Source organism: Danio rerio, chromosome 16 (genome assembly GCF_049306965.1).
Source record: "Danio rerio strain Tuebingen ecotype United States chromosome 16, GRCz12tu, whole genome shotgun sequence".
Taxonomy (NCBI): Eukaryota; Metazoa; Chordata; class Actinopteri; order Cypriniformes; family Danionidae; genus Danio; species Danio rerio.
In genome coordinates this window covers 30,704,710-30,732,498 of record NC_133191.1, presented here as the reverse complement: position 1 = coordinate 30,732,498, position 27,789 = coordinate 30,704,710, and the positions used below count along the sequence as shown (strand labels likewise).

Below are 27,789 nucleotides of genomic sequence, written 5' to 3'. Positions count from 1 at the left end.
AAATGTATGTAGCAACTTAATTTGTGCAGGTAGAAATGAAATTCAGAATATGAAGGGTTTACAGGTGTAAAAAAAAATTATGAGGACGTAAGATCTCAAATGAAGATGTTTATTCAGTATAGCAGTATCAAAGTACATGGCAGTGCCCGTTCAGCGCAGTCAGCATGAACCCTGAACATTCAGTCGTTTCATACAGTTTACTGCCTTTAAATGTAAATGAAGTTGCTTCTTGGCTATCGTCACAGCTTTGACCTATGTGTTAATTAAATTTCGACACCCCATAGTCTGAGATGGTTGTCAGTCTCCCACACCAGTCCCTATTCCACAGTCGGTAACTGTTGGGATAAATTGCAGATCGTCTGTGTGTTTCCTCAGTAAGCTGGAGCTCCAGGAAGGCAACAACAACTGAGAGATGTGAATCCAACAGTTTATTGCTCTCTTCTAAAGAAGACTGGGGTATTCCCAGCTTTTATACATCATACTCAGGGTTACATGGGTTATGAATACGTGCAAATATTCAGCTCAGTTAGGCAGAACAATTTTATCCAGTGCTCAAGAATGTCAAGGCGCAACGTCAAGGCGCCTAGTACAGGGACAACTTACAATAAGATAAAACAGTTACAAAACAGAATATTTGGAGAGTGACTACATGGATATTTCTTTCAGTAACCATTTGCTCAATATGTGATCGTCACAAATAGTGCAGTCAACAAATCTGTTGACTTATCTTATTTATAATAATGACCCTTTTCGAAATGTGAACATCAACACACAGTTTAGAGTGGAAATTGGACACTATCAAGGCACATTTCTTACATAAGTCATTATTTTGGTTTCTGCATAAATGTTTTAGTTTAAAGATTATTTCTCAAATCCTAAAAAAACAAGAGTAAAAAATATGAACAAGAAAATGTTTGAGGAAAAATTTCCAGCAGATCTAAAAAATTGCAACCTATTAAAAAATGCCACTGTGACATGTAAGTGTTTACGTGTTTTATATTTACAACAGTGAATAACAGTGAAAATTTCTTATAACTTCAGGCATTTTAATCAAAACTAACATTAATTACATGATTATATGCTGCTGTGTTTTATAAAGCATTTGCATGGACTACATTGCGTTTAGCTTAGGCTAGCCGTATAGCTTAAATACTAGCTAATACATGCCGGGCCTCGTTTAAACTCAGTGGAGTCTCCGGAGGTCTCAGAAGACAAGGTGGAATCACTTCACAAACAGTCACTTTCTTTAACAGCCTGTCCTGGTTCACGTGCAACACCCAGTTTGGCTCCATGTGGAAAGCTACACACACATGGTCCCACACGTAGTATTCTTCTTTGTAATGAAAGCTCACACTAACATTTTTGTCAAACCTGTTCACATCAAGCTTGAGCTTGTAGGTTTCAGAAGGGGCCTGACAGCGCCACCACATGGCTCCATCGTGGTAACCACACACACCATCACCTTGATCAGGAAGTCGAGGATAACTCTCATAAAGATGATTTTTGTCACGAGGGTGCACCACAATCTTATAGACAATCTCTCGCCGGTAGAGCGCAGTCTCATAAACTCGCAGAACTGGACTGTGGCCACCACAGAACTGATCTCCATAGTGCCAGAGAAGCTCCTTCAGTGAAAAGGTGAAGCGGAAGTTTCCATAGGAAGAATCCTTCTGGAAGGCCTTGGAGCTGGTAAATTGCTTTAAGAAGGGTGACTGGTTGCGAATCTGTGCAGCACTTCGACGAGGGAATAAGGACATGAGAAAATCCTCTTCAGCTGAGGATATTTCATCAGATGTGACGGATAGATCCCACCAGAGAAAATAGTTCTCATCATTATCCACCAGCTCTGGTGGCTGTCTGAACCCTGAATCTGTAAAAATCCCCCGAACACCACATTCTCCTGTGACATGAGACACTTTATCAACATGAAACTTCACAGATTTGGGATAAGCAGGAATGTTGTGCTTAAACAGGTACCCATTCTCTACAGACTCCTTTTTCAAGTCTGCGAGACTCAAATGCTCTCCCTCAAAGTAAGTCTCGGTGACATTGCGGTTATTTCTGCGCTTCATTTCTTTTCTGAAACAGAAAGAAACATTAGGGGTAGTAACCCAACAACAGTTTGACTTTTGAACATAAATAAGTAAGTAGGCTAAATAAATAAACAATCTTTCAAAAACCGAATAGGTTGGTAGGGTTTAAGGTCTGCTGAACACTGTGTTGAGTTCATTAGTCAAACAAACTAAAATAAACACAATCACTTGTCAGTTTCAGTGTCGGTTTTTCACCCACCATAAATGCTTGATGGAAACGCCAAGATACGCATACATTTCGGATATGCTCGTAAACAATCTGTGAGAACGACAATGGAAACACTTTTACAGCATAAATTCCAGTACACTAAAAAATCCTTGTTGCCTTACATTTTTAAGCTGAATCAAAGTAACCTTGAGTCCATTGAACTTAAAGTAGCCAAAAACAGCTAGTTTAACTTATAAAATGAAGTTAGAACATGATTAACTTTGTTTAATAAGTTACAATGACCTAAAAACATATGCTGTCAGGACTAATTGATCATATTTTTTTTTACAGTATAGGCCTATGTGCATTAAAAAAGTGTGTAATAAATTGTGTGATAGGACGCAATAATGGACAAACCTGCGTCCGACCACATTGTAAAACATTCGAAACGTTGTGGTCCTTCTGGAATGCCTTAAAGGTGCAGTAGTTGATGTTATGCTAACCGGTCCCACTAGTCCCACCCCTGCTGTCCAAAGCCATGCCTAGGGCCAGACGGAATCTGCGGACGTTTTTTGCTATTTCTGCGGAGAATTTTGGTAAAAATCTGCAGATATCTGCGGAATTATTTTGGGAGTATCCAGCAGAGTATCATAACTTACACTTTAATATATTAAATAAAAAGTAATAAATTACTGAATAAAAACTGAATAAATTCCGATTTACACATTTACTCAAGTAAATAAACAGAATTTATAATGAGCTAAAAAACTGCAGAACTGTATTTCGTGTGGGCCTACCCATGCCTCCTGAAATCATGAACGTGCACGCTAAAGATGACTGTAGACAACCCACTAGATCATGTCGTTCGGCAGTTAGAAAACGTTATAGTACTTTAAAATTATACAATTCCCAAGGAAAAACTGTATTATATGTTGCACGTTTTCAGTTGTGTAGCAAGCAAAACGTAATAATGTGCAATATTTCATGCATGCAAGGATCGCTGGTCTCACTCTCTCACATGCTTTGTCCTAACGAGGGGAGGATTGAAAAAATAAGCAAAGAAAGCAGCCGCTTAGGGCCCCAAGAAATTTGGGGATCCCTAATAAACATCTAGAAATATGAATTATACACATAACATCATTTTCTATTACATTTTGTATTGGTAAGGGTCTACCAAATTCAGTTTTAACTTAATTAAAACCTCTACACAACTTTGTCTTACACCCTTATCATGCATGGAGCAGTCTAGCAGTCAAGTCAGTTAAAGATTCAGTTTTAAAAACAATTTATTATTTTTGATTTATTAATTCCTTTTAATTGTGAATTAATTTTAAGAAAACAAATCATTTATTGAGTAGAGATTTCATTGAGATAAAACATGGAAAAGGAGATTTCATGATATAGGCTGTTATTGTTCGAAATTTCAGTGATATTAAAAAACAGCTAAATAAATTAATTTAAAAAATGTATAAGACTATACAAACGCTTTTGTTTTAGAACTGCTGTGCTGCATGGCTGGAACTGCTTAGGGCCTTCAAATGCTTAGTGCTTGGCCTGCGCGTGCAGGAATTATACTTCAATGCTATTTCAAACTGAATATTTAAAGTAGCATCACAGGCTGTCATTGTTCAAAAATGAACCAATGTGAATATAAAAGCTCAGTAAAGCAGGCTAGGCGGAATAGCGCTGTTTACTTATGTTTTGTTACTAAAGGAAGTAAAAATCTACATTATCAATGCTGTAAAAGGTAACTTATGATACTGAAAATAGACACAGTGGCTGAACAACACTTCCATGCATATAACCCAGCTTTGCAAAACTAAGAGTTTTAAAACATAACATTACCTGTCTAAAAGAAATACTTAAGCCATGGTGTCATCCTTGCTCCAGCATACATAAGTAACTCCAATATTGATTCAGCATTTAAAAGGTTTTGACGGAGCATTTGTTTTTGCTTTTACCATTTGTTTGTGCATTTGTTTTTGCACATGCAAAGGACAGATCTGCGTGAACGGTGGGCAGATGTACAAATCTACATTTGCTGACAAACAGTTTGGGCTACATATCAGAGTTATGGGATTTGTCAGCCAGACAATTTTTATTGGATAAACATTTACTCTTATGCTTTACCCAGAATATAAAAATGCATACATTTCGATAATTTTCAACCAGCATTTAAATCATTTTCAGCTACACTGTAAAAAATTTCCAGGTTTTCACAACAAGTTACTGTAATTTTTCACAGTAAATTACATTAGTATCCCTTCACAGTATTTAACTGAAAAATTCACTGTAATATGTTGTATTCATAATTTTATTGTGAAATTACGGCAGGTAGCATGATTACAGCAAATTACTGTGAAAAGGGCTATATCTTTTGCACGTTAGTTATATAAATTCAAACCTTTTTTTTAACTCAACGTAGAAATTAATATAAATTAACTTTTAACAGATAATAACAGAATGTTATAGCCCCCAAAACGATTTGGTTACCAACATCTTTTTGGTTGTACTGCACCTTTATTTAATTCTATACAGTTAACATAGATTAGGAAATAATATTTAATGAACATAATATAGACATGCAACCAGCACCACAAAAACTGTTTTTGAAGACAATCACCTACTGCACCTTTAACCATTTCATTATTCTTTTTAAAATTAGAGAACTGTCCTCTCAAGAGCGTCTGCGCTCCTGTCTTCAAATGCCACCACACGTTCGTGTCATCATAAGCATTGTATTTTGAGACACAAGTAATTTATTAAATATGGAATAGACTCAGCCAAACCCGTTTTCTTTTTGCTATTTGGCGCCGGTTTATCAGAAAGTGCCGATATTTCATTGCATGCAACCGCGGTGATTTAAGCTATCCGCAAATATGCTATGTGATAACCTATTCCAGTTTTGCGCATACATTTATTATCTTTGGATGGAAACGTATGTAGACTGTAAACTATATATAGAAAAAGTTACATAGCTAACACCAACATAAGTGTGTAGTTGCAGAACTGTGAAATTCTGTCATGGTCAATAACACTTTTTCAACCCGACACTCTAAATGCCTTGCTAAAACATTAGCGGACATGACTTTTTTCGACGGTAATGCATGCTTAGTATTGAAAATAACCGATAAGAAATTAAAAAAACATGCGATGAACATAAAATTTAAGTAAACACACTATTTTAAAGCAAGGATTTCAGCTACTTGCAAACGGAGAGATGTCTTCTTCTTTGCAGAGCGACTTCCTCCTCGAAAGAAAGGCTGAAAGAAAGTGTGCCTTTTTACTGCGTTCCCTCCTCCTGAGAGATACGCACGCGCACGCACTACATGCTTTTTTTATTTAGAGTATTTGCTTTTTGGTTCTGGTCCAAATATCTATTAACACTTTAATCAAGAAGCATTTTCGATACAAGTTAAAATGTTGTCTTGCATTCAGAAATAATTATTAAAAATTTATCATATTTCAAAAAGAAAACAAGAAATATAGGCTAATACACGGACAGTCGACACCAAAATTCACTCTTACAATGGATTATAATATATTTTCCTCTCAGCAAAAATTGTGAGCCTATACTGCTACCTTCCCTTTTGTAGAATAGACACAAATGCAACTAGATCATTAGGACCATTCCTGTCCTAGACATGCTTAAAATACATTTACAAAAAACACACATTTCATGAATAATATGTTCTAATGACTGAATAACAGTCTTCCCAACGACAGTGATGAAAATACATATTTTTTCTATTCAGTCAATTTGCAGTATAAAACCTTTTGAAGCATGATAATATTTTTGACGAGTACTGGTGGGAGCATCATCACTGTAAATCACAAATAAATAAGAAGGATAATGAAATAGTTAAATTATTGTTGTCATTGTTATAAAACCTGACTTTGATATTTTTGAATGTTGAATTTAATCTTTGTCAAATTTCTGGATTTTAAATCTTTGACTTTGGAAAGTAATAAGACTTATTTTATTTTCCACCTCCTTTTTTTTTTGTTTTGTTTTAGACACTGCTAGGTCACAATACTGACAAATCTGACAGGGACTTTTTATTAGATTTTCTGTCATTCACTTTATTTTCACATTGCTCCAGAAAATTATACTACACTTCTGTTAATATTTTTAATTTCTGATATAAAATATAGACCCATATTTGTTAATAAATGTAAGAAAAAAAATCTAAGAGGCAGTTATAAAAGATGATATAGCCTATGTATTTTAAAGAATAAAGATATAAATGTAAAAACAAAAACAAAACAAAAAACACTTTTATATGATATTATTTATATTACACATTCATAATTCCATATTAATCTTTAAGATTTAAAAATGTACCAAATGTTTAAAACTTTAGGTCATAATCTTGTGTGTTGACGGTTTCTTTTGAGAAGTGGAAACACCCCAAAACCACCAGTGTTTTTTTTTTTCAAGCTGAGTGAGTCAACCAGAGAAGTATTAATAGAGAGTAACTGAAAGAAGAAAATAAACTTCAGTCATTATTTTGAGGCATTTATTTAAGAAGTATGTCACAGGGAGTTATTCAAAACAGATTAAGAAACATAATTTTTGTCTGCAAGTTTCCTAAAAAAAAAAACATAAGTTAGGTAAAAACATTAAATAAAGTATGCCACAAATAATTTCCTCATATCTGTGGTTTATTTAGGCAACATGGAAAAACATCAACATATTCTCAAAATAGTGAAATGGTTGTTAAAAAAAACATCAACCACATTTTTCAGTGTACATGATAAAAAATGAAATGAACACTCATTCTTTTTTCAGTTGTAATACTTATAAACAATAATGCATAGGATTTGCGTTGGGGGCACATTAGACCACTATTTGTTTTGTAGGATTTGTTTTATTTTTGTGTTACCAATGTATAGTAATACAATATATATGCATTAAGAGACAGTGCTCAGCATATAAAAGTACACCCCTCACAAATCTTTTAAATTCATATATTTTTAATAGTAAGCTATACAATATTATATTTGTGCATAAACATTAGATTAGTCAGTACTGAAACCAAATCTGGAGGTTATCTAACAAAATAACGTACGATAGCGGTCCAAAAACTAGCACACCCAAATATTATAGAAAAATATTAAATACTAATTTAAAAAAGACGAAGAAACAAGAGGCAATATTTTGCTTGAATTTAATTGTATTATCTTTCAATTTCTAAATATGTTTGGTGACTAAATATTATTTTAATAAATATTTATATATATGATTAATAACTCTTGTTAATAACTCTTGTTAATAACTAATTAATACTAATCAATAACTAATCAATAACTGTTTTGTTTAAATGCAACAAATTACATTGCCTATAATCACTGAGAAATGGATACAAATATTCATTTTCAAAATGGGGTGTACTCAATTATGCTGAGTGCTGTATTTATAGCCTCTATAACTTTTAAATAACTTCTTAACTTCTACATTTCAATTTAACAGTGACTGGTTCAATTAAAGTGTGGAATAAAAACGTCTATCTTACATAATGAAGAAATCTTTTTCCCTCTATCTTTTTCTGTGTAGTTAGAATATCTCTGCAGACTAAATCAGGAACAGAATGAGAGGAGATTCCACTCATACAATACTTTGAAATTCACAAACAGATGCTTCCACTTAGACATTCTACACACACTAAAATAAGAGAAAACAATGCAAATAAAATGTGAAAACAAAAGGAGAAAGCAATGCAGTAATGGGTCATTTGGCATATTCACTCTATGGTCTGATCAGGTCAAACTCACATGTCACAAACTCTTCATTGTGACTTTTTGGTTCAGCTCCTTTACAGAGTCTTAAACTCTTAGTCAGAGTTTTCTTAGTGAAGCTCAAGGTTTTTCCATGTGGAACATGAAATGCCACTCCAATGTTGTCCCACACGTAATCTTCCCTGTACGCTGTTGCTATCCGGATAGCTTGCATGTTACAAGACAGTCGGAAACTGTGTCTTTTACTCATTGCCTGTGGACGCCAGATAATGTTGCCATGACGAAACACACATACTGCATTGGGAGTATCCTTGAGCAGAGGATACTTCGAAAACAGGTCTCTTGCAGAAGGTGAGTGAATCACAATAGAATACATCACTTCCTGCTTATACACCACAGTCTCAAAAATGCGAATGTGGGGCCTTAGGTCTGCACAGAACTGTTCCTTGTAGCTCTCAAACAAGTCATGGATTGGCATGCTGAAACGGAAGTTCCCCAGCCGAGAGGAGGACAGAAAGGCTGGGGAAGATGTAAATTTGTGCAGGAATTGTTTCTCTGGGTACTCAATCTCTTCCTTATCCAAGTATTGCTCCTCAGCAGCTGTAATATCACGTCTGGAAATGTCTGGGCTCCACCATACAAGATCACGTTCAGGTGAGTCGCTTTCTGTCGGCTTTTTAAACCCTGAAGAATTACAGATGCCATGGTATCCTCGGAGGTTAGTGTCATGCCGAAGCCTTGAAATGTGAAATTCCACTCCCTCAGGATAAGCTGGGACTGAGTTATAGATGTAGTTGTTCGGTATTCTATATCTTTGGAGATCCCAAATCTTTAGGTGCTCCCCCTCGTAGAACCGTTCCTTGCATCTCCTCTCATTGATGCGAATCATTTCTTCAGGTTGAGAAAAGCAGCTTTTCAGATTAAGTCACTGCTGAGTCTTATGCCTTGTTGCACTGGAGGAACACAAATTGTGCATATTTGATCATGTACACAATCTTCAATTGAATTCAACAAATATTGATAACCCTGTGAAAAATTAAACGGCTAATATAAAGCAGCTACATTTCATTGCAATCCACAAATCAATTATGCATACAGAAACAATCTCATTTTCATCACAAATGCTGAATGTTTTCCCCCATAAGTGTGAAGTATTGTGTCAATGTTTGATCAGTGGGCAGCCTTCATTTTTGACTAAAGTAAAAGGCATATTTCTAATGCTAAAAGACCATGTAAATGTGCTAATAGTTTTAACAAGACTTATTTACTTTTCCCAGCGACAATTTTCATTGAAGTTGATATTCAGCCACACTATACTGGTATCTAGTTTTTATGACGTTGGTTGTTAGTCCAACAATCAACCCCCAACATGGAGGACCAGAACATACACTAGCTTTTGAAAACATCAGCTGCACTGACCTAAAAATATTTGTCAGTAATACAAAATATTAAGTTGAGCTAACATAAGATTACAACTAAAAAAATGTTGTTTGCAGAACTGGAATGCCTAAAGTTGAGTAAACATAGATTAAATGAATAAAAAAAGCAGGAAGGCATGCTTCACAGTGAAGCATTACAAAGCATTTTCCCTGTTCTGCCATGTTTTGACCCTTTTCCTGTTTACCATTATTGTTGTTTTACCTCCTGTCCTGTTTCCAATTCTTTGTTTAATAAATGTTTTGTTAACATTTGTCTCTGTTTTAGTTTTTTTTTTTTTTTTTTCAATTGATTATGTTTGTTTGCTCTGATAATGTTTTATTTCTTACCGCTTTCCAGAAGAGTTTTTTTGTTCACTCAACTTCAGACATTTTAGTTCAGGTAATCAACTAATGTTTTCAAAGCTGACGACACGTTGGCGCCAATAGTGTAGTAGTTGGTGTAGTAGCAAGACAGTATTCATAAATGTTAAAGAAGCAGATTATTATTATTATTGTGTGTGTGTGTGTGTGTGTGTGTGTGTGTGTGTGTGTGTGTGTGTGTGTGTGTGTGTGTGTGTGTGTGTGTGACAATAGTACTGGTGGTGTAAAAATAGTAAGCCAACTGTTATACACTAAATGTGTACAGTCTTTTTGAAAATATAAATGATTATTTTTTTCCAGCGGTGGTTTCATTTTGGTAAAAATCACCTTTAAGTTAAAAACATTAATTAGATCTTTTTTGCAGCTAAAATTATGACTGGGTCATTTATGACTTATAAGTAAACAAGTGTGTTAAGATTGAAAATTGTTTTCTTGAGTACTTACAGATTGTTTTATACGAATGTTTGTCCAAGTAAACTTTAGTGTGGATATTTCAAGCACCCATTTTGTAAACAAAAAAGGTCTGTTGTTGTTATTTGTTGCTGAAGAAACAAAAAATCCAGGCCTACATGGGCTACATCATGAATAATCTGATAAAGGTAATATGTCATGGACAAATTACTTATTTTACGGTGCTTTTATTAATTAAAAAAATTAATAGTTACTGACTTTATTTCACACTCTCAGTCACGAGTTCCAAATCTGTGTTTCTTGGCTGAAAGTACAAAATTCTTATTTTGTATCCTATTATTATTATCAATATAATAAACATGAATTAATATTGTTTAATATTAATTAATATTACCCCAGCCGGCACACGACCGACCTTCAACGTTGAAATATGGTTGAAATAAGGTCAGTTGTGTTTTGAACGTTGAAATAATGTTGATAGAACGTTTAATGTTGAATGGTTGAAAAACAGCCTGCATATGACAAGGCTTCAACGTTGAAATGTGGTTGAAAATATGTCAGTTGTTGCTTTAATGTTGAAACAATGTTGAATGATAAATGGTTGGAAAAAGTTACAGAAATCGTTGTACAAATCAACGTTGACATTTTTTTATCATGATCTGTATGTTGAATTAACGTCATGGCTTCACCCAACATTCAACATGTTTGGTTACCATGGTATTGGAGGACTCCGCGCACGCGGCCACGCGCAGCGCTTCACTTCACTTAATTACGAACACCTGACCTGCAGCAGAATTCAGAGGTAAGCGTGTTTTTAGATGCTTTAACGTTTTATTTACCCCCCGATTTTGTCAGTGTATCTTAAACGTGACTTTTGAGGTGTAGTGTTTCGAATTTTGAAGCATTTAAAACTTTCCAGTTTGTTTTTAGTCTTGTTTGCGCTCCGGTGACGCGCAGCTAACCTCGAGGTAATGTCACATGTTCAACGTTAGTCTAAATGAGCGTTTTTATGGCAAATTCAAAGCGATAAACTCCAAACGCAGTTTAAAGTTACTGAGCAACGTTATAAAACAATATCCATTTTATACGCTGTATTATTAGTGTTATTATTACAAAGTTAACTGCTGTCGTTTCACTGTTGTTGTTGTTGTTTTTGCTTTTAGACATGTAACTTACTCCAGAGACGCACTAACTTGCACAGCATTGAATGGAAAAGGCTTTGTCCATGTAAGTTTACTTTACCTTTAACTATCTGTTAAATCTTCTTGGTGCTTTGGTTGGTGATATTCTCTTTCTAATCTGTTTGTTTATTGATTGTTAGGCTATGTTGTGATATTATATTGTTATATTGATATTATTATTGTGAAATCATGTTGTGATGTTATACTATGTGACAGTATTGGGGAACAAATATGTATTTAGTGAGAAATTAATGCTTAAATTATACTTTGTTTAGTAGCAGATAAAAGGTGTAATGGGTTTTAACTTTCTGAGTTTTCTGGAAGGTCCAGTTGAGGGGCATCAAGAACACGCAGATGGCCTAAACCTGTGTCAGCCTGGACAGACTGCAGTTCTGCTACTCCATGCCAAGGCTTTTGTATGGATGTCTTGACTGCTACTGTGTTCTCTAAAGGTATTACTGGAGCAAAACAACAGCACCCGTTACAGTGAAATTTGTATTCAAAAAAATAGTGATACATGTGTAGCAGGTCCAGTACATGTGATGTCATTGAGAAGTTGTTTTATTAAATGTCATTAAAACAAATAAATAAACATGCTATTTAAATCTAAATATTAAAAACTTGAGGATTAAGATGACAAATGAAATGCATCATCTGTCTTGCGAAAAGGGTCTACTTAAGAATTCTGGTGTTTTCCAACTGAAAGGGATAGTTCACCCAAGAATGAAAATTTTCTCACATTTTACTCCCCAAATGGTTTAAAACCATTATGAGTTTATTTTGTTGAACACAAAAGAGGCTATTCTGAAAAAAAAAAAAACCTGTAAACATTGACCTCCATAGTAGAAAAAAATACTATAGAAGTCAATGGTTAAATAGATATGCAGCTTTCTTCAAAATATCTTCTTTTGTGTTCAATGTGGTCAGTAAATGACGACAGAATACAAATTTTTAACTATCCCTTTTATTCTCTGTCCTATATGCAGACTTTTACAGAAGTGCTACTCCTTCTAGAGTTTTTCTCAACCTTGTCTAAAAAGCTTCAAACAGCTTTTACAGTACATGTAATTGTTTACAACAACTTGTAATTATTAGATGTGTTGAATGTTTCATGATTCTTTACTGCAGCCTTGGTTAAAAAAAAAAAAAAAAAAAAAAAGCAATTTTTTTAAGAATCTGAAATTTGAATTCTGGAAATGCTGGCACCGGTGGTGGCGAAGGGCTTCCTGACGACATCACACCTAATTCTTCACTTCTCTTAGTTAGGAATATTCAGATGGATGAGTCAAAATTATTGAGTGTGGCGATATTATAGGACAAATTTAGATTCAATAAAAATAAATATTTGAATTGCACTTTGTATAATAGCTGATACCAACTTAGTTGTAACCTCGTATTTCATTTATTGCAGGTTTTCTGGAAGCTCCATTTGAGGGCATCAAGGACATACTGATGGCCTAAACCAGTGTCAGCCTAGACAGACAGACATCTATTGCAGTTCTGCTACACAAGACCAAACTCTCTGCTTTTGTATGGATGTCTGACTAGTACGGTGTTCTCTAAAGGTGTAACTGGAGCAAAACAACAGCACCCGTTACAGTGAAATTTGTGTTCATAAAAGATAGTGATATATCAGGTATAGTAACAGGTCCAGTACATTTGTCATAAAGGTTAAATCACAGTAAGTACTGTAAAAATAACTTGTTTGCCTTTGCCACAACAGGTCATGGTGTGTGCATACTGCTCGTAGTAAACACACGCTGATCTGATGCGGGAGAGATATATGCAAACACATTTGTATTTACTGTTTTGTTTTGCCTCACTAAAGTGTTGTTGGAGCTTGGTATGTTCACAGTTGAAATCACTGAAGTCACATGGAACGTTTTGACAATGTGTTTTGTGCCTTATCTTGACAATGACCATCTTGGGACCATTGCTGTCTGTATAGGATGAGGCATTTAATCTAAAATATTTTAGTTTGTGTTCTGAAGATTAACAAGTCTCTGGTATGACACAAGTAATTAATAACAGAACCTATATGAACACTTAATGTGACATGTAATAGTGAAATAGTGGTCCTACATTCACAAATGTGAGCCATTATTATAAGACCCCTGTGAACATGCAATTTTTATGATACTAATAATAATAATGGAATAACAAATTGCTTTTACTGTTGTGTTTGTAAGAGAGAATCAAACCATATATTCTACACATTTTCTTGATGATTTACTGAAATATTTGTCTATGTTCCACTGTCACAGGTGCTCAGTTTTGCTGCAGTAATGCTAAACACAATAGATGTACTTTATACAAAAAAAAAAAAAAACTACTAAATATTTAGCATGCAAAGTGAAGGAGTAATGTCAGGTTTAGATTATAGCATGAGTTTTCACTATTGTGAAAGTGAAGCCATTCATTTACAATGAATTGGAATAGCAAACCTCATTATTGATTTTGTAGGAAACTCACCTGGTGTTTGAGAAATAAATATGTATTTAAGTGCTAGACTGATATAGATGTTTTAGTGTTTTACACTTGATTCTTTGTCCCCAGTGCCATCTTTTACCTCAAGTGTTTCTCTCAACCTATAAAACCTCAAACAGATGTAATGTATTTCACTTGTGATTCTTAGTTGTGAGTGATGTATTTTAATTTATTTTTTTACTGCAGCCACTTTAAAAATGGGTATTTTGTAAACTTTGTAAACGGAATTGTATTTTGGAGACTGTGATGGTTGAAGCGTAGTTTAGTTACTTAGTTTAATTTAGTTAGTATCTGTCTTTCTGAAGACGGTAACACTTTACAATAAGGTTGTATTAGTAAGTGTTAATGTATTTACTAACAAGAACAAAGAGCAATGAAGCATCTTTCATATAAAAAAGTACAGTTCATGTCAGCTCAGTGCATTAATGTTCACAAGCATACATTTTGATTTTAATAGCATCGGGACATATTTCAATTAATTAAATGACTAATAAATGCTGTACAAGTATTTGTTCTTTGTTCATGTTAGTAAACATTAACTTTAATTCATGAAACCTAATTAAAAAGTGACTATTTAATTGTATGCCTTTTTTCTGTATTTGACTGTACAGCATGTATAGTAACCTGCATGGTTTTAATGAACTATGTATGCTGTAAATGTTGCTGTATATTTAGAATAAATGAAATAATGAGGTGTGTATTAAATAAATTGATACACAGACTAAGTTGTGTATTTGTGTCGTGTATTTTTTATTAGTAAAAAATTGTTTGCTATATTTATGGACTTTGCGTTGTATGTAATTTCTATTTAACTTACGTTGAAATGTATGACGGTGAAACAACGTCACGGTATCAACGTTGATCCAATTTGCAAAATCGAAAGGTAATTCAACCTTCATTCAACGTCTACAAAACGACCACAATTCACCCATGAAGAAGGTAAGAGGTGAAACAACGTTGTGATTTCAACGGTGAATCACCGGTGGTGGTCCGACGGTGAAACAACGTCACTATATAAACGTTGATCCAATTTGCAAAATCGAAAGGTAATTCAACGTTGATCCAACCATAGACCTGACGTTGATTCAACGTTGAATCACCGTTGAAATGCCGGCTGGGACCTTTCTAATTCTGTGCTCACAAGATGATTTTTTTAGCTCAATTACAGCGTGCTAAAAAATTACTACAGTGATAAAAAGTAGACTGAGTGATGTCAATTTATTAATGCTTGAAACATATTCTCATTAAGTTTACAGTGTGCCTACGTTATTTGATCATCAACAAAAAGGCAAGGCATTTGGTTTAGGCAACCTGGCGTGTCAAGAAATCGAAAAGGGGATGTGGTCTAACGGACGAGAAACATGTCTGAAGGATAAAATAGCAACAAAGGTTTCACTCCCTCATTCTTCTTGCACAGATAATCAACCATCTGTTTTGTTTCTAAAAATTAATTTCGTAATACAGCATGTAATCTAGCGCACAGCAATTTAATTACAAAATCGACAGTGAAGTATTATTTATTTAATTCCATATAATCCTATGTTTAATAACCATCGAAATTAAATACAGTTTTAAATAAAAAAAAATAGGTGATGTAAAATAGCTATTTATTTGTATAAATACAAAATATTAGTTACTCACCAACGTGTAGTAATCTTGCTCTGTGTGTATTGTAGTGTAAAAAGTCTGGCGGCCAAACCATAAACTCGGATCTCCATCAGAGCTTTCATTGGCCAATTATCCCATAATACCCTCTGACAGGCATGTGCATCAACCAATCACAGTACGTGTTAAAAAGAGCTTCTTGCTGGGCTGTCCAATCCGCGTCTGTGTATCGTCAAATTATGACATGACTGTGACTGAGCGTGTCTGAACGGTCTGAACCATAGACTGCTAAACTGAAAAATGTATTCGACAGTTTCTTTTCCTGTTCCCCGAAAAAAATATGCCGTAGTTTTTGTGCAAGCCATAATTGTGTTTTACCTTTCCTCAAATCTGGCCTCAAAGGTTTTTTAGATTATTTTATTTTTGACAACACAAACATTTTTGTTGACCAAACTCTTCTCAGTTCTATGCCAAACAAAGATATTCGCTTGGTTATTAACAGTTCATAGGTTTTTGAAATAATATATTTGATGACAGACTGGGAACAGTTTTGGCTTTCTTTTTTATTTTCAGAAATAGCTAATATTGCATGTAAAACTCTTTCTTGGTTTAAATCATTTAAACTTGTTTAGTTGGCTGGGATTTTATTTATGTAACCCTCTTTGTTCATCGCTATATCTTTTTTAATGTTCTATCTTGCATTATAATAAAAAAATAAAATAAAAATTATATTGCTGAACAGATGACAGCAGTTGTAACACGACTTTACCTCCAAAATGAACAACAATTGCAAACTATTTGAACATGCTTAAGCACATGGTTTTGCCTATCTATGGTTCTCTGAGAGATGTGTGCGGTGCTGGATGGTGATAAATAATTAAGAAGTCAAACAGTAGGCTAAATACTAAAATTATTAACAATAATAATTTCAATTATTTGCTAAGTTCCATGCATTTTTTATTTTAAAATTTTGCATTTTTAAATATTAATAATAATACATTTTATTTAAAGCGCCTTTCAAGAAACCCAATGTTACTGTACAATATATAGGATATATATATATATATATATACATACACACACACACAAACACACACAATTCAATTATTTTAAATACATCAGATACATAATTTAATAATTTAAAAGTGAACCAACAGTATAAAACAGAGAAGATGATCAAATAAAAGACGATACAGAATGTAGTATGCAGTTAAAAAAAGATTAATTCATTTTGAACAGATGAGCATTTAAACAGAGGGAGAGAGTCAATGTTGCGGATGTCAGGACTCCACAAATAGGGTCTCAGCTCTCCCAGGTGCTCCCTACCCATGGCCAGTTGAGTAATTTCTTTACTAACAATAGAATCTCAGGTTTTTTAGAGATCTATTTACATGGCGGACTTTGTTATTGGAAAAACTGAACACTTCACTAGAGAGAAAACAGTTAAACAGAGCATCTACAGCGAGAGAATGAGAGATGAGCCTCCTCATTGCGTACTTTCGCTTTCACTCTCGTGGATAGGGAAGCGCTAATGCATTTGCTATTTAAACAGCGTGGCGCAAAATATCAAAACCACTCTTGTGCCGAGCTGAAACTAGCAAACAACAATTGCGTCGCGCTTTGCACCGGGTGTATGATAGGGCCCAATGTCTTACCCAAAGTGTCTGTTAAAGCTTTTATTCTTTGCACAGAAGGTCACAATCATACAGCAACGACAGTTTGTGTAGAATGCAAGTGACACTGAACACAGTGTGCTCTCCCTTTTATCTGGTTTCTCCCCTGTACTGCTTACGAGATCACTATAAACATGCATCATGGATTATAGTCATCTTTTCCCTGTATTGGATTCTTACTTGTCTATACTTCAATTTTGGCTTCCTATCAGGCCATTTTATGTTTATGTTAGGTGTCTTAACCTTATATATGTGATATATCTAAGAATATAAATGAATTTCCACCACTATGTCTAATCGCATCTTTGCATTTCCATCACATGTAAATAGCTCGAGCTTTGTGAAATTCTAGGGGGTCTGCCATGCAGATATTCAATATACCATTGTTAGAAACACACACATTATTGTTCTCATCGGCACTTAAAAAACTAAAACAAAATGTAAAAAATGACATTGTTTAAACTTTTAGAGTGTCTTTAAAGCATATTTGAATTGTTGATTTGGAAGTAGATACTCATCACATCACCAACTTCTTGCTGCAGGAGGTATTGACTGTATGTTCTGTGAATATTTATTGTTAGTGAGCACTGTGCAAGGCTCCATTTATTAACATCAGATAATTAATCAAAACTCACAAAAACATTTATTAATCTTAGGTGAAGTTTATATTTATCTTAGTTAAAGCCTAATAACCACCTCCAAGTTTTAAATGGTTAGCTGATGTTTCTGCCCTCAAGCTGGTAGGGTTACGTTTCACTATAGATTTGGCAAACTGAAGATGAAAATATGAGGCCCTTTACTTGGATATATATTTTAACAGTGTCTCTTTGATTTTTTCTTCCTTTTTACTTGTCATTCTATTTTGTTGATTATTCCATTAGTCTGGCTGACATAGATTGTGCCGCCTAATCATTGTATTGCATTGTTTGCAAATGATTTTGATGCATGTTCTGGTTGGAAGGAGGGGGGAATTGGGATGGGGTAAAAAACTGATAACATTTTGTTAATAAATATGCATTTTATACACTATTTAATGTTATGTTTTCACAAAACAATCTAGAAATAAAGTTAAAAAGTAAAAATAATGCATTAAAATCAAAAGTCATAAATATTTTCTAAAATGCAGTCAATAATTAATATGTTGTTTTTTCTCACTGTTGATTTGAATGTATTATTGTTTACTAATGAGGCTTAACTGTTGTGTTACCTAGACAGAATCTGTGGACATTTTTTTGCTATTTTTGCTGAAATTTGTTTTTTTTTAATCTGCAGATTTATGATTTATGTGGAATAATTTTATTGTAAAATGATCAAGTATCGTAACTTAATATGTGAAATAAAAATAATACCTTTTCAACTTTTAAAAATTAATGTTTACAATGAAAATTCATCTAGATCCACTTATTTGGTAAACAAAGCAATCTATCTTATAATAAAGCTACTAAAAGCCAGAAAATATTACTTTACAAACTGTATTGTAAATAAATCATATGAACACTTTCATATTAGTCAATAATATGACTGAAATTAATTTTAAAACTAAATAAATATAAATTTACACACATTTACACAAGTAAATTAATAGACTTCATTATTGGCCAAAAATCTGTGGAAATTTGCTGATTTCTGCGCATGCAGATTCTGTGTGGGCCTATTTTTCGTGTGATGTGGAATTATGTATCTTATTTTATTATTTGGTATCATACATTTTCTATTAGTTATATCTCAATATATATTGCAATATTTCAGTACTAGTGTGCTTTTTAATGTGCTAAGCAGAAATATTCTTCCATCTAGACATAGTTGAGCTCATGTCAGGGTCACCACTAAGTTGGTTAAGTTAGGACGAAAAGGACCCACGCACAGAGATACTATCAGGGGGCACCAACTGCACCCTACCCACAACAACCAACAACATAGCTTCTTTATTAAATTGAGCATCAACTTTATCATCCTTTTGAAATGTAATTAGTGTAAAATATTTCTTTACTCTGAATATGTATTAGAATAAAACAATACGCTGTTTTAATTGGTTATTGTAACATTTTTGCAGCATAGGTGAATGTTGTAATAATACTGTATACCATAATAAAATCTAAGAAACATTTAATACCCCCATAAACCTAAACTAAAGAATTAAGTTGCTTTTTCTATCCCTCCGAGAAACTGCACTCACTGTCTGTATGTTTTGGGAAAGTCCCTGATAAGAGTACAGGCCAAAACCATTCAACCTTGAAGAAGCTGTGAATTCTGTGTGTGTGTTTGCAGATACTGGCTTCAGTCAAATGAATAGCTACTCCCAGGACACAGCTGACATCTTCAGATAACCAGGCACTGAAAGTGGTGATATATGTCTTTAGTGGACCACTTTAGGTCAAAAACTGAATCTTGGTTGTCCCCTAAATAATCACTAGAGACATGCTTTGACCTACACAGCCATGTGTGGAGTGGTCATCTGTTACAACCAACCAAAAGTCTTTAACTTGAAACAATGTTGTTAGTGATATCTGCTGGAGTGTATCAAATAAACTAGAAATTCCAAGAGCTCAATCAAAGCAGGGTGAATCAGCTTTCAGCCACTACGCCCCTCGCTGCTGGAATCAGCTTCCAGAAATGATCAGATGTGCTCCAACATTAGGCACATTTAAATCAAGACTGAAAACACATCTGTTTAGCTGTGCCTTTACCGAATGAGCACTGTGCTACGTCCGACAGATCATACTATTGTGTTTTTCTTTTTCTATTTCATTGTTTTATAACCTGTTTTAACGTATTTTAATCTGTTTTTAATAATTTTTATTGTTTGTTTTTTATGTTCTTAAACCTGTCTTTTTTACTCTTGTTTATGTAAAGCACTTTGAATTGCCACTGTGTTTGAAATGTGCTATATAAATAAACTTGCCTTGCCTTGCTGTGTTGAGGAACGCAGAGCGACCTACAAACTCATATCAAATGTAAATTCCTTTTCGATTAATTTCACTCAATCGCCATTGTGGATTATATTCTGCTTTGATTTGATTGATCAGATGCGGTTAAGAAATCCACTGTAGCTAAATTTCTCATCACTGAAAGTGTAAAGTAATTAAAATGGGTTTTTTTGGATTTTGGCTTTATACTACTAGTAAATTCTTTATTGACTTAAACAACAACATAATAATAATATAATGTAAAGCACTGTGTCATTCTGAGCAATCCTGCCAGTTGTGTCAGAATACCAACACAAAGATGAGATGTAAAGAATCCCATTCTCTGTCTTGTAAAAGTTGATTGACATTGTGCCTGGCTCCATAGCTCAGTGGTTAGAGCACTGGTCTTGTAAACCAGGGGTCGTGAGTTCAATCCTCACTGGGGCCTGAAGAACATGGTCAAATTGCTTTTGATAAGTTCTCAAAATTATTGTCTCCTTATCTAGCAATGCAGAATAGAAGAGAAAGAGAGAGACAATATGACATGATTGGCTTTCTCATCAGTCACCATCCCTACTTCATGAAAACTAGTTACATTTGCGCTGTTATAAACTCTAATCAACATTTCAAATATTTAAACCAGAATGTTAATAAGAGTTTAGGGATGTATATCATAAAAAATTGTATATGAACATCCAGAATTAAATGTTCATCTTGTGTAACGTAAGTGTAAAACATGAAGCTAGAATCTGATTCTGTTTGTCCTGGGTATTAAGGTGGAAAATTTAGTGTGAAAAATTCTTTAGTCCTACTTTACCCAAACCACCCTTCTCTAACCCATCAAATGTAAGGCAAATTAACAAGCACAACTGTGTTCACATTATTAATAACAACAATAATAATAATAATAATAATAATAATAATAATAGGTTTGAACACCATATTAACACCAGAGTAATTTCTCATTATTCATGTGCCTCTAAAGTCTGGAGTAATGTTTCGGTATAAAAATAATCCAAATGGCATAAAAAAAAAAAAAAAAAAATATATATATATATATATATATATATATATATATATATATATATATATATATATATATATATATATATATATATATATATATATATATATATATATATATATATATATATATATATATATATATATATATATATATATATATATAATTAGAAATTCATGAATGTATATTACTGTTTCTACAATAGGAAATAAAATTAACTATTAAAGTCAACATAAAATCGTTTGAATAATTTTAATCTTGAAATCTGTGATCTCTGATTCAGTTCTGGCTCTATAGCTCAGTGGTTAGAGCACTGGTCTTGTAAACCAGGGGTCGTGAGTTCAATCCTCACTGGGGCCTTACTCATATATCATGGATGCTTTTAAGCTCATAAAAGGTCTTTGCAGACATAAATGATGATGGACAGTACAATTAAAGTCAAGTGCGTCCAATCTCCTGGACGACCACTGTCCTGCATAGTTTAGCTTTGACTTACTTCAACACACCTCCCTGGAAGTTTCTAGGCAAGAGCTTGATTAGCTAGTTCAGGTAGTTTTAATTGGAGTTGGAACCAAAATATGCAGGACACCGGCCCTCCTAGCAGGAGCTCCTGCAGGGTCAGTCCTCAGACCTACATTGCTGATTTGTGACACTACAAGGAAATACGGTGTGGGGTTTCACTTTTACACTGACGAAATAGATGCAGACCTGTGTTCTATGATCTATGGTGGTTTAAAAGCTCTTTATGGTGTACCTCTTGCTTATCTTTGTAACTTTAAGGGAGAGTTCACCCCAAAATTAAAACTTAGTCACAGTTTACCCACCCTTAAGTGATTTTAAACCTTTATGATTTACTTTTTCCTGGTTTGAAGCAAGTGAAAGGAGAGTAAACAATATTTAAATTGTATGGGTGAACTTTCCCTTTCATTGCTCCTTGATGCTAAAATTGGATGGAATGAGATCCAAGTTTTAAAATTAATATTTTATTTAAACAAAGAAGATAAATCAGCAATTGCTAACATATATGCTGTAACTAGTCCACGAAAGTTTAAGTAATCTTATTCAAAATAATCTATATACTACAATCTTAGATCTTCATTCTGGGTATGTTAATCTTAAAGAAAATAAAAGATCAATGCCTTAGTTCCATGTGCTGCAAAACAAGTGAGAAAAAGCAAGAGCTTCTTCTTATGTTAGTCTGACTTTATGTAAGTCTTATGTATATATCATATCACTAGCGGCTGTGGTTTGAGTCAATCCATTTTTGTATCTTCTATATTCCGCCATATCAGCATAAAATAGGCTTACTGTACTAAGAGTGAATCACGTAAGTGGCCTGCAGCAACACAGCTTTTTGCATTCTGATCTATACATCCCCTGTCCTTTCCATAAAAGTGCTAATATCCACTCAATAATTGTATTTGTGTTCAGACTATTAGAAATGCAAGACATATAAGGTAATAATATAAAGTTCACACCTCATATAAAGTACATATAAAGCAATAAAATCATTAAAGACATCAACAATTCATCATAACTAACAAGCTACAATAGTGATATGAATATGAAGAAAAGTATATATTTATAATTTAATGCACAAAATAAAAAAAATAATAAAAAACTCAACTGTACCTAACTTACCATTTGCTTTATAATAGATTTTACTTCATTAAGGAATCATCCTCTCACTTATCAAATCAAATTCTATTGTAAACTAAACTGTGCTTCTGATTTTAACCTTTTTATTTTTAATAATTAAAATATGAAAGTCAAGTGTAGATGAATATATATATATATATATATATATATATATATATATATATATATATATATATATATATATATATATATATATATATATACACACACACACACACACACACACACACACACACATATGATGGACACGATCCTTTAATGGCACACGGATGTTACTTAATATGGATAACCAAAATTGGAACTCAGATGGCTTTTGCCCTTTTTACATACAGTCAGTTCAAACAAAACTGACAAACAAATCAATACTGGTTGCAAAGAAACTACTCGCAGTATTATATGAGTCATTTTGATCTACTATGTAGTACATGGTTGAGAGGTGCATGCATTAAGGCTCCATAGCTCAGTGGTTAGAGCACTGGTCTTGTAAACCAGGGGTCGCGAGTTCGATCCTTGCTGGGGCCTGAATCTTTCTTCACAGGTACTTTTAAGCCCATAAAAGGTGTTTGCAGACATAAATGATGAACAATCTTAAAGGCCTACTCACACTGTGCTATCTGAACCGTGCCCAGGCCTGTTTCCCTGATCGTTTGAGAAGTGTGAGTGCGCTGAATCGGGCTCAAGCACGGTTCAGTTGGCCGGCCCTGGCCCGGTTTGAGAAGGTGGGCCTGCGCGCGGTTCACTTGGGCTTTGACGCGGTAAGTTTATAGTGTGAGTGCAAAACGTGCCAAAGCCCGAAACTGAAAGCAAGACATTACTTTAAGGGACTGTTTTATATGGATTTATTAACCATTCTTACTGTTCACTGAACGCAAACTGCCGTGGTTTATTAACCCCTCACGGCACGACAGCTGCGCGCTTTCAGCAGACCTCCTCATTCCTGCAGCACGAGAGCTTTTTGATGGTATGAGCGCCAAAAGTGGTGAATCTGTTCGGCGAAAAATCTGACTGCATGTCACTGCATCCCTAAGGACTGTTTGGCGAAATATTTGACTGCATGTCACTGCATATCAAACGACTGAAACGATACAACTAGAGAAATCTCCACTGTTTTGGTGAGTGAGAGCGCTCACTGAACAGCGCAGCAGCGATGATGTAAGCATGCCCAGGCCCGATTGTGGTGTGAGTGCGGGCCGTCGGGGGAGACGGGAGGGGGAACAAGCGTGCTTTGGCCCAGTTCGAGGCAACTGTACCTAGTGTGAGTACTGCCTAAGTCTCTCACAGATCAGCCAAAACAAGTCTCCCACAATGTGCTGCTGATGCCTTTAATTATCTCTTCTTCCACTCTCTTTTACAGTTCAGTGACTGTAGTGTAGAACAAGCTGCAGCCAAAACAAGTATATGTGCTGCAAATGGGGTGTCGTCATCATCCACAACAACATTTTTGAATGTTGCAGTGTCACAAATTAATATGAAGTGCACAGTCCCTTCCTTTGAATAACTTCAGCACATCTCCAGCCACAAGACACCAATATAGTCTCTCACAATGTTCTGCTGAAACCTTCAATCATCTCTTCTTCCACTCTCTTCCACAGTTCAGTTACTGTAGTGGGTTTCCATAACATTTAAAGATTTTCAGGTTTAGATTTAGGCTCTGTGTTGGCCACTTCATTATTTTTTCAGCTTTAGGGAATTGTTTGTGCCCATTTTCTGTCTTCTTGTGAATTTGTTGGTTGCAAAGAAACTAATCGCAGTATTATATGTGTCATTTTGACCTACTATGTAGTACATGGTTGAGAGGCGCATGTCAACCACACTACACTACTGAAGTATCCGTTACTGGGTTAAGTATATAAGGCTCCATAGCTCAGTGGTTAGAGCACTGGTCTTGTAAACCACGGGTCGTGAGTTCGATCCTCGCTGGGGCCTGAGTGATACTTCGAATGCACTTTTAAGCCAATGAAAAATGTTTGATTAAATTAACCAATCAGTTAGATAGAGGACAATTAATCAAACAAGAACCATCTTATGTATACCAAACTGCAGCTGAAACAAGTCTCTCACAATGATCTGCTGATGCCTTCAATCATCTCTTCTTCCACTCTCTTTTACAGTTTAGTGACTGTAGTGGGTTTAGTCTTAACTGTTACCAACAATTTTCAGAGATTTTCAGGTCTAGATTTGAACTCTTGGCCAGCCTTCTAATTATTTTTCAGCTTTAAGGATTTGCTTCTGCCCATTTTCTGTCTTCTTGTGAATTTGTCATTCATGACAAACATAATATACATTTTGCATTAGTGTAAAGGTTTAGGCATTAATAAAACACAAAAGGTTGAACTCCAAAAGCCCTTAGAAGATTGTACAGTTCAGTTGGGCATTTATAGTTGGCTTTGACCACTGCTTATACTCAACTGTAATACTAATAGACATTTGTCAACAACCCAAGACACACCTCAGCTGTGTTACATTTCATATGCTGATAAAGACAACTACTAACTAGGTATGGCTCTATAGCTCAGTGGTTAGAGCACTGGTCTTGTAAACCAGGGGTTGTGAGTTCAATTCTTGCTGGGGCCTGCATGATCCACTTTTAAGCCACTGAAAGATGTATGCCGAAGTTAGTCAATCAGTCAAATAGAAGACAATCAAACAAGAACCATCTTGCGTAAACCAAACTGCAGCTAAAACAAGCCTCTCACAATGTTCTCTTGATGCCTTCATTCATCTCTTCTTCCACTTTCTTTTACAGTTTAGTGACTAGTGGGTTTAGCCATAACTGTTACCAACATTTTTTAGAGATTTTCAGTTCTAGATTTGGACTCTGGGCTACCTCTTTAATTATTTTTGAGCTTTAAGAGACTGCTTCTGCCCGTTTTTTGCAAAATTTTATAACAAAGACAAGAACAGAGCAGGTCTGGTACCATAGCTCTGTGTTTAGAGCATGGGTCTTGCAAACTAAGGGTTGTGAGTTTGATACTAGGTGGGGTCTGAATGATTCTTTAAAGCCCAAAAATGCTATTTGCAAACATAAATGATGCTCACTCCAAGTATCCCAAGCTGCAGCCAAAACAAGTATATGGGGGGCCATCATCGTCCACAACATTATTAAATGTTACAGTGGTCGCAAGTGAATATAAAGTTTGCAGTCCCCTCTTTTGAATGACTTCAGCACATCTACAGCCACAGAACATCAATATAGTCTCTCACAATGTTCTGCTGATACCTTCGGTCATCTCTAGTGGGTTTCTTAGCCACAACTTTGTTGCCAATTATTTTTCAAAGATTTACCAGTTTTAGGCTTGGGCTTTGGGCTGGCCATTTCATCTTTTTTGAGCTTTAAGGAACTGCTTCTGCCCACTTTCTGTCTTCTTGTGGACTTGTCATTTATGGATGACAAAAATAATAAAATAATACATACACACACACATATATATATATATATATTGCATTAGTATAAAGGTTTAGGCATTAATAAAAGACAAAAGGTTGTAAAGTTCACTTGGGAATTTGGAGCTGGCTCTGACTTCTGCATATACCGAAACTCTGTAATACTGATAGACATTTGTCAACAACCTTATAGACACAGCTTTTACACATGCATGTTGTGTGCTACGTTTCATATGCTAATCAAGACAATCCCTGAACAGGTCTGGCTCCATAGCTCAGTGGTTAGAGCACTGGTCTTGTAAACCAGGGGTCGCGAGTTCGATCCTCGCTGGGGCCTGCAGGAAACTTCGAAGATACTTTTATAATTTATAGTAAAACACACAAGGTTAAACTTAATGTCAAAATATGTTAAACCAACCAATCAATCAAAAGCTCCAAGTTTGTACAGTTCACTTGGAGCTCAAGACCCAGCCATTTGGATCTAGTTCTGACTCCTGCTTATACCTAACTCTTTAATACTGGTTTTATAGTCATAAGTCAATAATAGTAGACACCCTTCACAGAAACAGGAAGTGTGCTACATTTCATATTCTAACAAGGACAACTGACTAAACAGGTCTGGCTCCATAGCTCAGTGGTTAAAGCACTGGTCTTGTAAACCAGGGGTCGCGAGTTCGATCCTCGCTGGGGCCTGAATGTTACCTAAAAGATATTTTATATCCATAACAACACAATAGTAGATATTAAATGGTAAGTAAAAAAAAATCAATTAAGAAAATCTGATAATAGTTCAGCTCAAACAACAAGGTGAAGAACTTCAGACTATATGCCAGTAAGAACTCCATTACTGCAAGCTGCATCCAAACAAACATATGGGATGCTCATCCTTATGGTGTTTCTTTCTAAAGGGCTTAAACCTGTTTTGTAACAGATGTACTTGTTTAAGACTCAAGTAAGTCTTGTTAATACATACAGAATTACAGCGCAAAGGGGACTTTAGGACACTTCCTAACTAAAAAGGACAAAAAACTCATCTGTGCTACATACTAAGAATATAAAAAATAATGGGAGCAAAAAGTGTTCAATAATTGAAATCTTTCATTAAACAATATTAGTTGAAGTGAATAGTTTGTGACTAGTACTTATAAACAGAAACCTTCTTAATAATTACCTATAATTACTACTAATATACTAATATACCTAAATAGCCAATCAAAATGTTAAGTTGTTTTCCAGCCCTTATTAGCAATGATAAATCAGTTTTAAATAATAATATCTCAAATTAGTAGCTATTAAAATGTAGTTGGTAAAACATGATGGGTCGAAAGAATAATACCAAAATTTCTCGTGAAATAATTTTGCATACATTATATAGGAAAACAACCATGATGATCTCAATATCATAAACTGTAGAGCATAATTATATCATGCTAGAATCAGATGAAGTTATGCAGATAGAAGGATGTCATTTGTGACGTCTGAATCATTTGTTTGTCATTCCTGCTCAACACAGAAATGTTGGACACGCCCTTCTAAGAGTTTCCTTATGTACTATTCATATTGTATTAAGCACAGACTTAGAACAAGTCCGGCTCCATAGCTCAGTGGTTAGAGCACTGGTCTTGTAAACCAGGGGTCGCGAGTTCAATTCTCGCTGGAGCCTGGAAATTATTTTTAAAG

At 34.7% G+C, this 27,789-nt stretch overlaps 2 protein-coding genes, 1 long non-coding RNA gene and 8 other non-coding genes across 19 annotated transcripts in view; 9 read left to right on the top strand and 2 right to left on the bottom strand.

The window, feature by feature from the left end:
- LOC141378207 (uncharacterized) overlaps positions 1-14,578 on the top strand; it is a 394,144-nt gene extending 379,566 nt beyond the window's left edge. The window contains exons 2-5 of one of the 2 annotated variants that reach the window (XR_012392145.1): positions 10,502-10,992; positions 11,354-11,417; positions 11,696-11,823; positions 12,783-14,578. This is a non-coding gene — a long non-coding RNA (uncharacterized lncRNA). Of the gene's footprint in view, positions 1-10,501; positions 11,159-11,353; positions 11,418-11,695; positions 11,824-12,782 lie in introns of those variants that run through there. The other variant, XR_012392146.1, reaches the window with a different exon arrangement.
- si:ch211-197h24.9 lies at positions 96-5,525 on the bottom strand. Of its 8 annotated transcripts, none has more exons than XM_073925140.1 (4): positions 5,422-5,499; positions 2,293-2,352; positions 1,978-2,079; positions 96-1,900 (listed from the first exon to the last, which is right to left on the bottom strand). In XM_073925140.1, exons 3-4 carry the CDS (start codon positions 1,979-1,981, stop codon positions 1,146-1,148), a joined length of 759 nt encoding a protein of 252 aa, XP_073781241.1. In that variant the 5' UTR covers positions 1,982-2,079; positions 2,293-2,352; positions 5,422-5,499; the 3' UTR covers positions 96-1,145. The 8 variants fall into 8 exon arrangements, with proteins under 8 accessions (XP_073781241.1, XP_073781239.1, XP_073781238.1 ...); XM_073925138.1 differs by having other exon boundaries at positions 5,448-5,499; XM_073925137.1 differs by having other exon boundaries at positions 96-2,079.
- On the bottom strand, positions 6,750-15,537 carry si:ch211-197h24.8. The gene is made up of 2 exons (XM_003200197.7): positions 15,500-15,537; positions 6,750-8,933 (listed from the first exon to the last, which is right to left on the bottom strand). Exon 2 carries the CDS (start codon positions 8,867-8,869, stop codon positions 7,991-7,993), a length of 879 nt encoding a protein of 292 aa, XP_003200245.1. The 5' UTR covers positions 8,870-8,933; positions 15,500-15,537; the 3' UTR covers positions 6,750-7,990.
- Positions 15,538-20,417: 4,880 nt separating this feature from the next.
- Positions 20,418-20,490, top strand: trnat-ugu (transfer RNA threonine (anticodon UGU)). The gene has a single exon. It is a non-coding gene; the product is annotated as a tRNA-Thr (tRNA).
- Positions 20,491-21,353: 863 nt separating this feature from the next.
- trnat-ugu (transfer RNA threonine (anticodon UGU)) lies at positions 21,354-21,426 on the top strand. The gene has a single exon. It is a non-coding gene; the product is annotated as a tRNA-Thr (tRNA).
- Positions 21,427-23,174: 1,748 nt separating this feature from the next.
- On the top strand, positions 23,175-23,247 carry trnat-ugu (transfer RNA threonine (anticodon UGU)). The gene has a single exon. It is a non-coding gene; the product is annotated as a tRNA-Thr (tRNA).
- A 1,331-nt stretch (positions 23,248-24,578) lies between these two features.
- On the top strand, positions 24,579-24,651 carry trnat-ugu (transfer RNA threonine (anticodon UGU)). Its single transcript has one exon. It is a non-coding gene; the product is annotated as a tRNA-Thr (tRNA).
- A 575-nt stretch (positions 24,652-25,226) lies between these two features.
- trnat-ugu (transfer RNA threonine (anticodon UGU)) lies at positions 25,227-25,299 on the top strand. The gene has a single exon. It is a non-coding gene; the product is annotated as a tRNA-Thr (tRNA).
- Positions 25,300-26,373: 1,074 nt separating this feature from the next.
- On the top strand, positions 26,374-26,446 carry trnat-ugu (transfer RNA threonine (anticodon UGU)). The gene has a single exon. It is a non-coding gene; the product is annotated as a tRNA-Thr (tRNA).
- A 283-nt stretch (positions 26,447-26,729) lies between these two features.
- On the top strand, positions 26,730-26,802 carry trnat-ugu (transfer RNA threonine (anticodon UGU)). Its single transcript has one exon. It is a non-coding gene; the product is annotated as a tRNA-Thr (tRNA).
- An 897-nt stretch (positions 26,803-27,699) lies between these two features.
- On the top strand, positions 27,700-27,772 carry trnat-ugu (transfer RNA threonine (anticodon UGU)). The gene has a single exon. It is a non-coding gene; the product is annotated as a tRNA-Thr (tRNA).
- The last annotated feature ends 17 nt before the right edge of the window (positions 27,773-27,789 follow it).

What these genes read in the sequence shown, in the direction of transcription:
- si:ch211-197h24.8 (XM_003200197.7), bottom strand. Translation starts at nt 8,869, where the DNA reads ATGATTCGCATCAATGAGAGGAGATGCAAGGAACGGTTCTACGAGGGG.
- si:ch211-197h24.9 (NM_001326485.1), bottom strand. Translation starts at nt 2,072, where the DNA reads ATGAAGCGCAGAAATAACCGCAATGTCACCGAGACTTACTTTGAGGGA.